Raw genomic sequence first — 14,732 nt, 5'->3', positions numbered from 1 at the left:
AACACAGATTAAATGCATTTTGAATAATTTTGGCCAGGCCAAACAAACACATGTAAATCCATACACATTTAATGTTTAAATGCATTTCAGTTCATTTATAAATGCATTTGTCACATTGCAAGCCTATTTAATTTACCTAGGTGATTAAAATGGTGAAAAAAAAAAAAAAAAGACTTAACAGCACTCAAAACGCTTTCTTTTCGCGCTCACATTAGGCGTCGCAACAGCAGATCATCCACATATAAAGTAAAGTACAGTAAGGTAAAGCAAAATAAAATATTATCCAACTATTTTAAAATCCTAAACCGGAGCAAACACAAATAACATCATAATTATAGATATTTGATCATTTTGGACTCTCATTTGCATAATAAGCACTATGATTTAAGACTAGAGAGAATCTTACCCCTCCAAAACACAGACACACACACTCATTGATCAACAGTATGATTCATAGGCAAGTCTTTGTGCACCAACAGAGGATCATGTTGCAGGCTCTCTGGAACACAGGCCACATTAGAGATGTATTACACAGTAGCCTCACATCCATTAAGCATTGTTTTTATCATCTTCGACTCCTGTACACAAATCACATGCACTTGATACACGCGGGTGCATAGCATTCCCACTTCTGCTGTAGGTTACGTGTTGTACACTCTCAGAGCTTTAAGACTTTAAGAGTGAATTCATGCATTGATCTACATTCCCAGGCCTGAGCACAAACACCACTCAATTTGAATCAGGTCAGAGTATCAAATGAAATGCCCTGATTTAAGTCCAGACAAATTCAAGGGTTCGGATTCCATTAGCTTATTCAGAGTTTTAATTTGTTAACCAAGCCTGGAATAAACACAAAGGTTTCAAATATCAGTAATATTTAGCAGTGACAGACAGATGAATTTTCCACAAAAACGGCAAAACCCCTGAAGAACAGGATGCACTTCACACACCGGCGAACAATCACTGTACTGTATCACTGTATCCCTAAATCTCTCTCCCTCGGCCCTTCATATAAAAACGACTCCGAAAGTCCTGTCATCAACCTGAGAATTTGTTTACACACCCGCAGACAACAAGTTAAGGCCTTATTATGTTATTTGAATGGGGTACAGAAGTGTGAGAAAAAGGCTTGTTAAAAAATCTTTATTTTATTTAGCATAAAACAATTTGAATTAAAAATTTAACTGAAAAGTTTACATGAATTTAAAATGTTCCAAAAAGCCTCTTTCAAAAAGCAAAAGAAAAATATTTTTTGGAAAAGGGGTTAAAGGGGTCAATATCCCAAATTTTCTTACATATCATTACTTATCTAGAAAAATTAAATAATTAATATTTACATTTCAAAATTTGAAACATTTTCAACATTTCACGATGACATTTAGAATCTGAGTTTGTATCTATTTTTAACTTTAATAATATTATAAAGCCATAATGCTTTACAAGTACACCCAAACCATGAGCATACATCAAATACTTCAATCTTTGATCATAAGAAAGGACTTTTTAAACTTCCTAATCACTGAAATTTTATTCAAGCTGTAAGACCACATTTTTCACACCTACACTTGAGTTTAATAGTATAATAGCACACTTTGTTGTCTCATGATCTTGTTTCTCATGCTTGGTTTCAAGTTCCACAACTTCCTGTTTCCTGTCTATGCTGTGAACCTATATCTGAGCCCTAGAAAACTTAATTGAGCACACAGTAACTAAAATAAATCACACTCACTGAGCTACATTTGTCTGTAGGTTTAGAATTTAAACTGATATAAGCTACATTGGGGGAATCTCTTACCCAGATCTGCTGATCCATATACAGCACACAGAGGCCTTTGGAGAATGAAACGGGTAACCTCAAATCACTGCTGTCTTTTTAAATAAAGGGCCACGGTCTTCCTTTGTCCTTTGACCTACAGCATGAGTGGTCCTGAAAAGCAGACCCCATATGGTCTCTTTTGCCCTGTCCCTTTAACAGTCCACATTGTCCTCCACTACAGTAAATCCCTACTGTTACCTACCATGTGTCCTTGCTGTGCAGTGTTACTGGTTGCCATGGCAATTGTATAAGCCCAACACAGCAGACTGACCTCTAAATAGTTGTGGGATACACACACAACCCATGAATTATATGAAATGCAGTCCAATTTTGAATAACTATATGAAACAGATCAAAGTATTATCCCTATTTAGGACATACACACTAGTGTATTCAGCTAACACGCAACAGTTCACTCAATACAAAATAAATAAAACTTTTACATTGCAAAAAAATGACTTGACAATTTTTTTAATAAATCATTTTCACTTGTTTTCAAATGAAAAAAAAAAAAATCTAAAATATTTTTTAAAAATGAAAACTTTTTTACTGCCAGTTCAGTGAGACAAAATACATTTGTATCAGAAAAACACATTGGTCACACTTTAGTTTGGGGACCAAATCTCACTATTAACTAACTATAAACTCATAATTTGTTTAGATATAGGGTAGTATTAAGGAATCAAAAATATGGTCATGCAGAATAAGGCATTACAATATGTGCTTTATAAGTACTTAAACAGCCTTATGTATGCTAATAAGTAACTAGTTAGTAACAATTGGTCCCTAAACTAAAGTGTTACCTATACCTATTCTCTTAATAACTCATATAGCACTGCACACTTATTTTTTCTTAAGGATCCTAGAGATTTTTACTGGAAAATAAGAATAAAAAAATATATATTTTGCAGTGTAAAACTCACATTTGCAACAAACCAAACAATAAATCTCAAACTCACCTTCTCTAAGGAGGCACACACACATTCGCACAAGACTGCTGCAGTTTGACAGTGCAGCACTCCTGCACTGAACTCCCAGTGAGAGCAAGCAGAGACGTGTGCGTGTTTTGGTTCAGCCGGGCAAAGACACAAACATGCTGCCGGTCGTGCCTATGTTCCAGCCTCCTCTCCAGACTCAGCTCCCTTCACCTCTCCTGCTATAGATCCATGCCCTTCACAGGAGAACTCAGCTAGTCCCTGGAACTGTGAGACAGACTGTTCCTCCTGAGAAGCTGTACTATGAAATCTCAGACTAGAACACTCACAGAGCAACTTGAGTAGTGATCCGTCCCCCTCCTCTGTGTAACTCTTTGAGCATGACGCTTGTGCCCTCTGATCCCTCCCTCTCGAGCTACCTCCTGCCTCTTATGTCTGCTGCTGTACTGTCACTTCCTGCTGGGGGACTGAAGACTGCCCTCTGATGCACATGCTGCAGGTGAATACTGGGAAATGGGCCAAAGGTCAATCTCAATGTAACCCACAGGGGGAGATCATGTTATACACTAACTTTTGGAGGGTTCTTAACTAGGATCCCTATAATAATACTCCATTTTTAAAATCACATGGGGGGGGGAGTCGTGGCCTAATGGTTAGAGAGTCGGACTCGTAATCGAAAGGTTGCGGGTTCGAGTCCCTGGCCGGCAGGGATTGTAGGTGGGGGGAGTGAATGTACAGCGCTCTCTCCACCCTCAATACCACGACTGAGGTGCCCTTGAGCAAGGCACCGAACCCCCAACTGCTCCCCGGGCGCCACAGCATGGCTGCCCACTGCTCCGGGTGTGTGTTCACGGTGTGTGTGTGTGTGTGTGTGTGTGTGTGTTACTTTACTTTTAAACAGTAAGACTGACCCTTTTTTGATTTACAAAAAATTCTCACAGTTTCCACCCAATAAAATATTTTAGAGCTTGGCATATCTAGAAAAATATATATTTTAAAAAAACTTTAAATGAATTTGTCGCACTGCAAGACTTAAATTAACAAAAAGTGCTTAAAATGTTAAAAATTAAAAAAAGGAAATGGTGATTTACAGTACTTAAAATACTTTCCTTTATACATTCACATTAATAAAATTTTTGCCATTAGGGTTTGCAAAATCCGCATAGTTACAGTATTTTGCAAAGGTTATACAGCCAATTATACAACCCGAATTCCAGAAATGTTGGGATGTTTTTTTAAATTTCAAAATAATAAACTAATAGACTTTCAAATCACATGAGCTAATATTTTATTCACAACAGAACATAAGGAATGTTTAAATGGAGAAATTTTACATTTTTATCCACTAAATGAGCTCATCTGCTACAGGTCTCAAAAAAGTTGACACAGTGGCAAAAAAGGGCTGAAAAAGCAAGAAATTTTGAAAGGATTCAGCTGGGAGAACATCTAGCAACTAATTAAGTTAATTGACATCAGGTCTGTAACATGATTAGCTATAAAAGAGATGTCTTAGAGAGGCAGAGTCTCTCAGAAGTAAAGATGGGCAGAGGCTCTCCAATTTGTGAAAAAGTGCATAAACAGATTGTGGAATACTTTAAAAACAATGTTCCTCAACATCAAATTGCAAAGGCTTTGCAAATCTCATCATCTACAGTGCGAAATCTCTGTGCGTAAGTGCAAAGGCCGAAGACCTTTGTTGGATGCCTGTGGTCTTCAGGCCCTCAGACGACACTGCATCACTCATCGGCATGATTCTGTCATTGACATTACTAAATGGGCCCAGGAATACTTCCAGAAATCACTGTCGGTAAGCACAATCCACCATGCCATCTGTAGATGCCAACTAAAGATGGCATCTACAGATGGCATGGTGGATTGTGCTTACCGACAGTGATTTCTGGAAGTATTCCTGGGCCCATTTAGTAATGTCATCTGTAGATGCCAACTAAAGACCATATGTGAACATGGTCCAGAAGCGCCGTCGTGTCCTGTGGGCCAAGGCTCATTTAAAATGGACTGTTTCAAAGTGAAAAAATATTCTATGGTCAGACAAGTCCAAATCTGACATTCTTGTTGGAAATCACAGATGCCGTGTCCTCCGGGCTAAAGAAGAGTGTTATCAGCGTTCAGTTCAAAAGCCAGCATTTCTGATGGTATGGGGGAGCATAAGTGCATACGGTATGGGCAGCTTGTATGTTTTGGAAGGCACTATGAATGCTGAAAGGTATATAAAGGTTTTAGAGCAACATATGCTCCCTTCCAAATGACATCTATTCCAGGGAAGGCCATGTGTATTTCAGCAGGACAATGCAAAACCACAAACTGCAGCTATTACAACAGCATGGCTTTGTAGTAGAAGAGTCTGGGTGCTGAATTGGCATGCCTGCAGTCCAGATCTTTCACCTATAGAGAACATTTGGCACATCATTAAATGAATACCTCAAAGATGAACACAAACTCTTAAGCAGCTGGAAACCTATATCAGGCAAGAATGGGACCAAATTCCAACATCAAAACTCTAGAAACTCATAACCTCGATGCCCAGACGTCTTCAAACGGTTTTGAAAAGAAGAGGAGATGCTACATCATGGTAAACATGCCCCCGTCCCAACTATTTTGAGACCGGTAGCAGGCATCAAATTTGAAATTAGCTAATTTTGTGCATAAAATTGTAAACTTTCTCCGTTTAAACATGTATGTTACCTATGTTCTATTGTGAATAAAATATCGGCTCATGTGATTTTAAATTCTTTTAGTTTTAATTTTATTCCAATTTAAAAAAACGTCCCAACATTTCCGGAATTTGGGTAGTACACTAAAAAATATTTATCTAAAATTTTGATGCTTGGTTAAAATATAATTGTCAGCTATCTAACTAGATTTTAAAGTCTTAAACTGGAGCAAAAATGAAATAGAGTTAAAGGGATTAAATGGACCAATATCCCAAATTTTCTTACATTTCATTAATTACTTAGAAATATTAAATAACAATTAATAATAATATTTCAAAATTTGAAACAATTGTAAGATTTTCAACATTTTAATTTAAATTTGTTTCCAGGTTTAAATGACAGAATCAGTGTTTTTATCTATTTAACTTTTATATTATTATAAAGCCATAACGCTTTACATGTTACATACTACATAAGAACCATAACCATGAGCATACATCAAATACTTTTGAGCTTAATCATTCCTAGTCACTGAAATTTTAAGCTGCAAGACCGTATTTATTGAGGTTTAAAATAAAAATTATATATATATGGCACTTTTCAGCTATTGGGGATAAGTTGGCCATCCAAATATAAACTATGCAGGAAGTCCTTAGATCTTAAAGATCTTAAACTTGCTAAAGCCAATTTAACTTAGCTTAGTTTTAATGTAGCAAATCCATATTTGTTATGTTCTCACTAAATATATTTCTGAACCACATTTAATGTAGAAATACCATGCACACTCCCAGTGCAACTTCACACACACACATGCTGAAACCCTACAGTTCCTCATTTACCATGTCAGACACTTTTTCTCCTGGAGGAAATAGCACCACGTGATCTGGAGCGCCCTCCTGTGGCAGAGACAAATATGAGTAATGCAAAAGAACAGAAGAGAAGGATACAAATTGTGGTAAAAGTCTTTGGAGAGATGCATGGCAGATCTGAGTCACACTATATGCCTCAATCAGTGTCCGGTGGTGCTGTTGCTGGACGTTCACCAAGAGTAGGTCTACTTAAAGTTCATTCTGGGAACCTACCAAACTGGTTGGAGTCATCCATGAAAAAGCACTGAACCCAACAGGTTGATCCTATTAAGATAAACCCTGAATTCCAAGTTGAGTAGCCTTTTCAATGTAGCATAACGTCTCCCAAACGACTCCTTTCAGCAGGGTCCACTGAATATCAAACCACAGTTGAATGCACAAATGCATAAATGTCTTGTAAAATCACATCAGCAGCAAAAGGTCATACACATGAGAAAGATTTCAATTGTGGTGACTGTTGTTGGGGAAACTTTTAAAACTATTATATTATAACTATAAAATTACTGTTTGGATTAAATAATTAGCTATGCTAAACAAAAATATGGTAACTTAAGGGAAAATATTAATATTAAAAAAATTATATATTCAGAAATTACATTAGATATATATTAATAAGTAGGCTATTAACCAATTTAGTGACAGAATAAAAAAACAACAACAGCTAATCTGCATAACAGAGTCCAGCACCAAGTACTGTACCAATAGCCCTACGTGACCTCGAAAATTTGAACCCGTTTTTATCTGTTAATGCCCAAACAGTCCGAACGATCAAAACTTGAATGTAACTGACATTGCAGCGCTAAATATGATAGAAGGGATTCACTAGAATGAATGAATTGGACATTTTAGCGATCCATGGGCTATATATATGAGGAAAAAAGACTGTCTTGAACGATCAGATTCATTAGAATTCATTATTTGAACATTCTAGCGATACATATGAGAAAAAAAACTTTTAGAAAGAACCGATTCATTAGAATGAGTCGGACATTCCACCGCAACATGAGTGTGAGAGGACTGTTTAGAGTGAACCGATTCACTTGAATGAACGGAACTTTCGAACGCTAGAGTGGAACGTCGAGGTGAGGTGAGCGCGTTTGCTATTATTATTCCCTCTGCAGCCATTAAAAAAGCCAACAAACCACTACTCCTTGGAAAATGTCGCTCATTACTGGAAAAGCTGCACTTTGAAAGCAGCCAAACTACTGTCATGCTACCGAAAAAATGTAGTTAATATAGAAGCATCTCTACTTTTATTTAGTCACTCTCTAGCACCGATGGGAACAGCATGTTGGTTAAGACTGAAAAAAATCCCACACAGAATGAGTACACTGACCATCTGCATTCTTTCAAAATAAAATTCGGTCAGAATGTTTGACAACACAATGAAAACAAAGGTGCATGTTATTATTATTTTTTTTTAACTCAGCACTCTCTCTTTCTCTATCTGAGCAGTTATCTCAAGCACAGGTTGTCACAGGCAGTATGTCAGTTGATGCTGGAATGCTAACAGATGTCACCAAAAGTCATAACAGCTCTAAACAGTAAGTCTAGTTTTTAGGCATACAAGCATGGTAGTCTAAGCATTTCAAAAGTGACGAACACTGCGGTGCTGAGTCAGGCAGCAGGTCCCAGTTGAAACCATCTTACCGGAAGCTCCGAAGTGCTGGTCTCATTGCCCATCTTGTTAAGCGGGGCTAGTAGGTGACCCCTTCACATCAGACCAACAATGGCACAGGCCACCTCTGGCAGACTGAGGGACGATGTAAAGAAAGCAGACACGGTCAAGGAATTACAAACACTATTTCTTCGTCAAACATCCTCAGAAACACTGAGCTTTGAGCGATCAGGGAGTGAATTATGTGTGCAAGTATGTGTCATGTGTTGAGATTTAGAGGCTCTGATGAAAGCAGAACAAAGTGCAGAGATGCTGTCCAGTAGAACAACTTTCTCAGGGTGGTAGAAAAAAAACAAAAAAACTCTTGTTAGAGTCATGGCCTTCAGGCAGTTTCAGAATTTAAGAATTATACAATTTATATAATACTTATCACATAATGGCCTAAATGAATCATACAGCAAGTTTAAAACACCTCAATATTTAATTTGTATTGAAAACTCTTCAAACTGAAAAAGATCAGATTTCAAGTGCAGATCTGTAATTCAAATGTAAAGATCCCGGACACGAACAGGATAAATCAGATTGAACCGGCCAAAGCAGACAATCCAGGAGAAACAGTAACCATTCAATTTGATTCAGAAAAAATATAGCTTTTCTTTTTTTTTTTTTTTTCACAAACAAACATACTATTTACAGGTGACAAATCAAATACAAAATAACCAAGGTCAACAAAACAGATGACAGCCAACATGATTTGTGTGAGTGAGTGTGTGTGTGTGTGTGTGTGTATGTGTGACTGGGTGTTGGGGGTGGAAGTATATAAACAAAAAATAAACAAAACAAAAAAAGTACAACAGACATAACAATAGTAAAAAACCATAATAGTAATGATAACAGTAATAATAATAATAATAATAGCATTAATAACAAAAATTAGAGGATGGAGGGTGAGGAAGGTGATAAGTAATAATAGTAATAGTAGCAGCAATAATATTAGTAATAAAAATAATAGTAATTAACTCAATTAATCAGAAATGAGGGAAAAGTTGGAGGATCAGGAGGAGGACAAATAGTAATAATAATAATAATACAAATAATAATAATGGTAGTAATAGTAGTAGTACTGACAAAATAATAATAATAATAAAGCTATAAAGAGTAAGATATTGTAAGACGTGAGCAAGGCATAAATTAGGCCCAAGACGAGCCATCAAGGAGAGGTGCTGCGGGGCACAAGGCCCAAAGTCCCACCCCTGGCCGCCACTCACATGCCACGATTACCCTACATATGTATATATATTGTTGAGTGTATGATGCATTAAAAAAGCGTGATATAACAATATAGCTAAAATCACAAGCTGGCCATAGCAGAGAGTTTACTATTAGTATTCTGTGATTTTGTTTTAATTTACTGCTCCAGTTTACTGCATTTTATACAAAAATACAAAGTGCTGGTCTGTCAGCACAAAAAGTTAATACTTTTATTAATCATGGGAACAATAAATTGATCAAAAGTGACAGTAAAGACATTGCATGTCACAAAAGATTTCTATTCCAAATAAATGTTGTTCTACTGAACTTTCTATTCATCAAAGAATCCTGAAAAAAAGTATCACACTTCGAAAAATATATAATAAACAGCACAACTGAAGGATAATTTCCAAAGCATCATATGACACTAAAGACTGGAATAATAGCTGCTGAAAATTCAGCTTTGTTATCACAGGAATAAATTACATTTTAAACTATATAAAAACAGAAAGCAGTTATTTTAAATTCACAATATTAGTGCTGTACTGTAATCCTGAGCAAATAAATGCAGCATTTTTGAGCATAATAGACCTCTTATGAAAACATATATAAATGACCTTTATTAATATATAATTTTAATGCACTTTTTTCTTTGACCATTAAGTCCAGTCATTAAGAATTTGTGTCATTTCTTGATCGTTACTTTTCTGGTGACTTGCAAGCATGAAAACGGCATTTTAATAGCATCCTTGATTTAAACTTCCATTATCAAAAAAATGGTAAGTTCGATTAACATCCATGAATCATTTCAAACTGTCCTCATTTTTACCGTGCCACATTAAGAGAGCAATGTTTTCAGGCCCATTGCACATTTGGCTTGAGTCACTCACTGTGTGAAGGTTAGCGAGAGTGAGTGGAGGAGTATGTCTTATTAGCCCATAAAATAAGCTCTTCCAGATGGGTCTAACAGACCTCTGGCCAGAACCTCTTTTAAGAACACCACAAGCTCATTACAAACATAAATCAGCTTCCTGGAGCATTTGGCACACACTGTTGACCTGCGGCCAGCACACTGCAGAAAGCTCCAGGGCCCATCAGTCATGCTGCCGCCCCCTCAAACAACCACAACTACAGAACGCTTTAATGTGGGGAAACTCAGTACATGGCAATCCCATCTATCTAACCCTTCAGTGAAACACCATCTATTTACCTAGTGCTGTGAGGATTCACTGAGGGTGTCAGCTGAAATTCAGACAGCAGAAATAATAGTCCTGGATGTATACTTATACGAGATAGTTGGATTTTAGTTTGTTTTTCCAGTGGGCACAAGAGATATAATTGTATGGCACAGTGGCACAGTTTTACAGTATCATTTAGTAGGAGTCTGTTTTTGACCAATAACGGTGTTACTGGGTTAATCTGGTGCAGTAAACTAATCATTTGACAGATTGTGCTAGTGACTGAGGGTTTGGAGATTACTGCCAAAATCAACTAGTCAACAGCAGCTGCCCCTGTCTCCCCCTGCTGTGAGCCAATACTCTAGAAAATGTGTGTTGTGAAAATTAGACATGGCCTAAGACTTATAAACATATAAATATATAAAACCACAATTTTGAGAAACAAAGTCAAAAGTTGGAGATATAAAGACATAAGTTGGATATATATATTCAGACCTATGTGCCCTCTAGAAGCTTGCATTCTGCAAGTGAATGACGCATCATTGTACCATCCCAAAGAGGCACAAAATCACTTTCACAGACTTTTTCATTAACTTACTTACTTTTGTCATTTAGCAGATGCTTTTGTCCAAAGCGACTTACAAATAAGAAAAAGTAACTAAAACTAATAGTTACAACTCTATAAATACTATATACCCACATATTTAAGAAAATAAAGAAATTAAATAAAATTGACATGCATATAACAAGATTTCAATAATAAATATATAAATGAATAAACTAAAATAAAAAGCGATACTTCTATCCCTTGCCGGTGTCCCTGCCCGGTGCAGTCGCACGGTAGAGTTGATGGTCTTTACACTCTTTACTTTTTACTTTTGTCATTTAGCAGACGCTTTTGTCCAAAGCGACTTACAAATAAGAAAAAGTAACTAAAACTAAAAGTTACAACTCTATAAATACTATATACCCACATATTTAAGAAAATAAAGAAATTAAATAAAATTGACACATGCATATAACAACATTTCAATAATAATCATATAAATAAAAAAACTCAAATAAAAAGCGATACTTCTATCCCTTGCCGGTGTCCCTGCCCGGTGCAGTCGCACGGTAGAGTTGATGGTCTTTACACTCTTCGGTCTTCACACTAAAAGAGGGCTTCACACGACGACTGCCGCGGTATAATAACCTTTTTTATACCAAAACAAATCACCATTTCAATTCAGCTGGACCCACTTTCCTGTTTATCAACTAAAAATGGCCAAGCAAGTGCACACACTTGTTAACTGTTCCTTCCTGGTGGAATGACCTGCCCAACTCAATCCGAGCAGCTGAGTCCTTAGCCATCTTCAAGAAGCAGCTAAAAACACATCTCTTCCATCTTTATTTGACCCTCTAACTTTAGCACTCTCTATTATAATTCTGTTTTATCTTTCTATCTGTCTTCTTTGTATCTATCTGACCCTTTAACACTAGCTTACTTTTTTGTTCTATCTACTTGTTTTCTTTATAAAAAAAAAAAAACACTTGCTTCGTGTACTGTGTTAGGCTAACCGAGACTCGTCATAGCACTTATTTGTAAGTCGCTTTGGATAAAAGCGTCTGCTAAATAACTAAATGTAAATGTAAATATATATCGTTAACACATCCCTTCACACTTTTTCCCTCAGCATTTAAACAGGCTCGTATAACCCCACTTCTTAAAAAACCCACTCTTAACCCAACTTTTTTAGGGAACTATAGACCAGTTTCCCTTCTACCTTTCATTGCAAAAACACTTGAACGAGTTGTGTTCAACCAAGTCTCTGCCTTTCTCACACAGAACAACCTCCTGGACAGTAACCAATCTGGCTTCAGAAGTGGACATTCGACCGAAACTGCCTTGCTCTCAGTTGTTGAAGCCCTAAGACTTGCAAGAGTGGCTTCCAATTCTTCATTCTTGCTGGATCTGTCTGCTGCTTTTGATATGGTCAACCACAAGATCCTCCTGTCAACCCTATTGAGAAAGGGCATCTCAGGAACCGCACTCCAGTGGTTTGAGTCTTACCTCTCAGATAGGTCCTTCAAGGTATCTTTGAGAGGTGAGGTATCCAAGTCGCAACATCTAGCTACTGGGGTGCCTCAGGGCTCAGTTCTTGGACTACTTCTCTTTTCTGTCTACATGGCATCACTAGGTTCTGTCATTCAGAAACATGGCTTTTCATATCACTGCTATGCTGATGACCCTCAAGTCTACCTCTCATTCCATCCTGATGATCCGACGATAGCTGCTCGCATCTCAGCATGTCTAACAGACATTTCTTGCTGGATGAAGGACCATCACCTTCAACTCAACCTAGCTAAGACAGAACTGCTTGTAGTTTCTGCAAACCCATCACTTCATCACAATTTCACCTTCCAGTTAGGCTCATCAACCATAACGCCTTCAAAAACAGCCAGAAACCTTGGAGTTTTGATTGATGATAAGATGATTTTCTCAGACCACATTGCTAAAACTGCCCGCTCCTGCAGATTTGCATTATACAATATTAAGAAGATCAGGCCCTTTCTCTCGGAACATGCAACACAACTCCTTGTTCTGGCTCTTTTTCTGTCCAGACTTGACTATTGCAGTGCTCTCTTGGCAGGTCTTCCAGCCAATTCCATCAAACCTCTACAATTAATCCAAAATGCCGCTGCAAGATTAAGCTTTAATGAGCTGAAAAGAATGCACGTCACACCTCTGTTCATCAATTTGCACTTGCTACCAATAGTTGCTCGCATTAAATTCAAGGCATTAATGTTTCCCTACAGAACCACCTAAATTCATTACTTCAGACTTATGTGCCCTCTAGAAGCTTGCGTTCTGCAAGCATTATTATTGCGACGCATTATTGTGCCATCCCAAAGAGGCACAAAATCACTTTCACTGACTTTTTCATTAACTGTTCCCAACTGGTGGAATTACCGGCCCAACTCAATCCGAGCAGCTGAATCCCTACCCATCTTCAAGAAACGGCTGAAAACACATCTCTTCCATCTTTATTTGACCCTCTAACTCTAACACTCTCTGTTCTAATTTTATTTTATCTATCTGTCTTTTTATCCAAAAAACAAACCAACAAACAAACCACACATTTGACCACCAATTGCATATTTATTCTCTAACTGCTAGCTTTTCTTGTAAAACTAACACTAGCTTTTTTTTTTCTATCTACTTGTTTTCTTAAAAAAAAAAAAAAACCTTTCTACGTGTACTGCGTTAGGCTAACCATGACTTGTAATAGCACTTGCAAGTTGTTGCTCTTTTGTTGGTTTTGATTGCTTCTAATGTCCTCATTTGTAGACTACTACATGGTTCACAGAATTATCTCCGACAAACCATATGGAGAAAGACTGTAAACATGATCTTTATAATCAATATAGCAGCTCCAAAACACAAAACCATTGTGTCAAACAATTATACAGATCATCTTGCTAGGCTATACCAGACTGCTGTGCTTCTGAAGTGTTTGTGTGTCCTTGCGACTCTGCTGGGTGATCAGTTCCTGCTCTATATTTTGGCAGGAAGTGCAAACCTGAATATGAAACTTGTTATAAATAGATGCTGTTCCTGTCTGTCACTCGTTATTTAAGTCTTCCCATCCAGCCATGAGTCATGTGCATAAGTTTCCCTTCAAAACAAACTGTGCCATGTAATAAATAGACTTATACAATGACTTCCATGCAAATAATGTCTGAAGAGTCAAGTTTAGATTATCCCAACTTCTAACGGACCCAGACTGAGACAGACTTTCAGAAACAGCTAATCAATAAGATAAACAAGAGAGTAGACAAATGATGGCACTGCCTCTCATGTTTGTGTTTTGTTTGTCATCCAACATAAGAGCCAAAATACATCTAGACTTTAGATCTAAATATTGCAGACCCATATCTCCCACTAATAATAAACATTAGTACCTTCCTTTAGTGTGGCTAAATCACTTGTAAACATGACTACATGAATGTCTGCTGACATAGGAACACTCCTGAAGCGGAACAGGAACACGTCTTCTCTATTCCTGGACTATCAGCTTAACGGTGAGAGAGAAAAAAAAATAGATTTTTTTCACACAGCACAGAATTTGATGTGCTACAATGCTGCATAATATAATAAAACAAATTAAAAAATTTTTTTTCCTACAACGCCATGAACTTCTGGTAAAACAAGACTCTTGTAAACCCACACTAACACCTAAAGTGAACCAAATGGAAATCTAAAGTGAAAACCTAAATATTTACTAATACTACATTAGTATCAACTCATTTGAGCTCCTTATGGTCATTGTGTTAACTTCAAAAGCAGTAATAACAAAGTAAAGTCAAACTCACTCACCCAGCTCACAGAGGCATGAAGCAGTGCATTTAT

At 37.1% G+C, this 14,732-nt stretch overlaps 1 protein-coding gene across 1 annotated transcript in view; it reads right to left on the bottom strand.

The window, feature by feature from the left end:
- Positions 1-7,975, bottom strand: part of LOC306884192 (uncharacterized protein) — a gene marked incomplete at both ends in the record, with an annotated part of 29,134 nt that extends 21,159 nt beyond the window's left edge. Inside the window, 2 exons of the mRNA XM_079439913.1 lie at positions 6,263-6,319; positions 7,943-7,975. Coding sequence (XP_079296039.1) covers positions 6,263-6,319; positions 7,943-7,975 — 90 coding nt within the window. The remainder of the gene's footprint in view (positions 1-6,262; positions 6,320-7,942) is intronic.
- Positions 7,976-14,732: the final 6,757 nt, after the last annotated feature.

This window comes from Barbus barbus (genome assembly GCF_936440315.1).
Source record: "Barbus barbus genome assembly, chromosome: 18".
NCBI lineage: Eukaryota > Metazoa > Chordata > Actinopteri > Cypriniformes > Cyprinidae > Barbus > Barbus barbus.
This window is presented reverse-complemented; position numbering and strand designations above follow the sequence as displayed.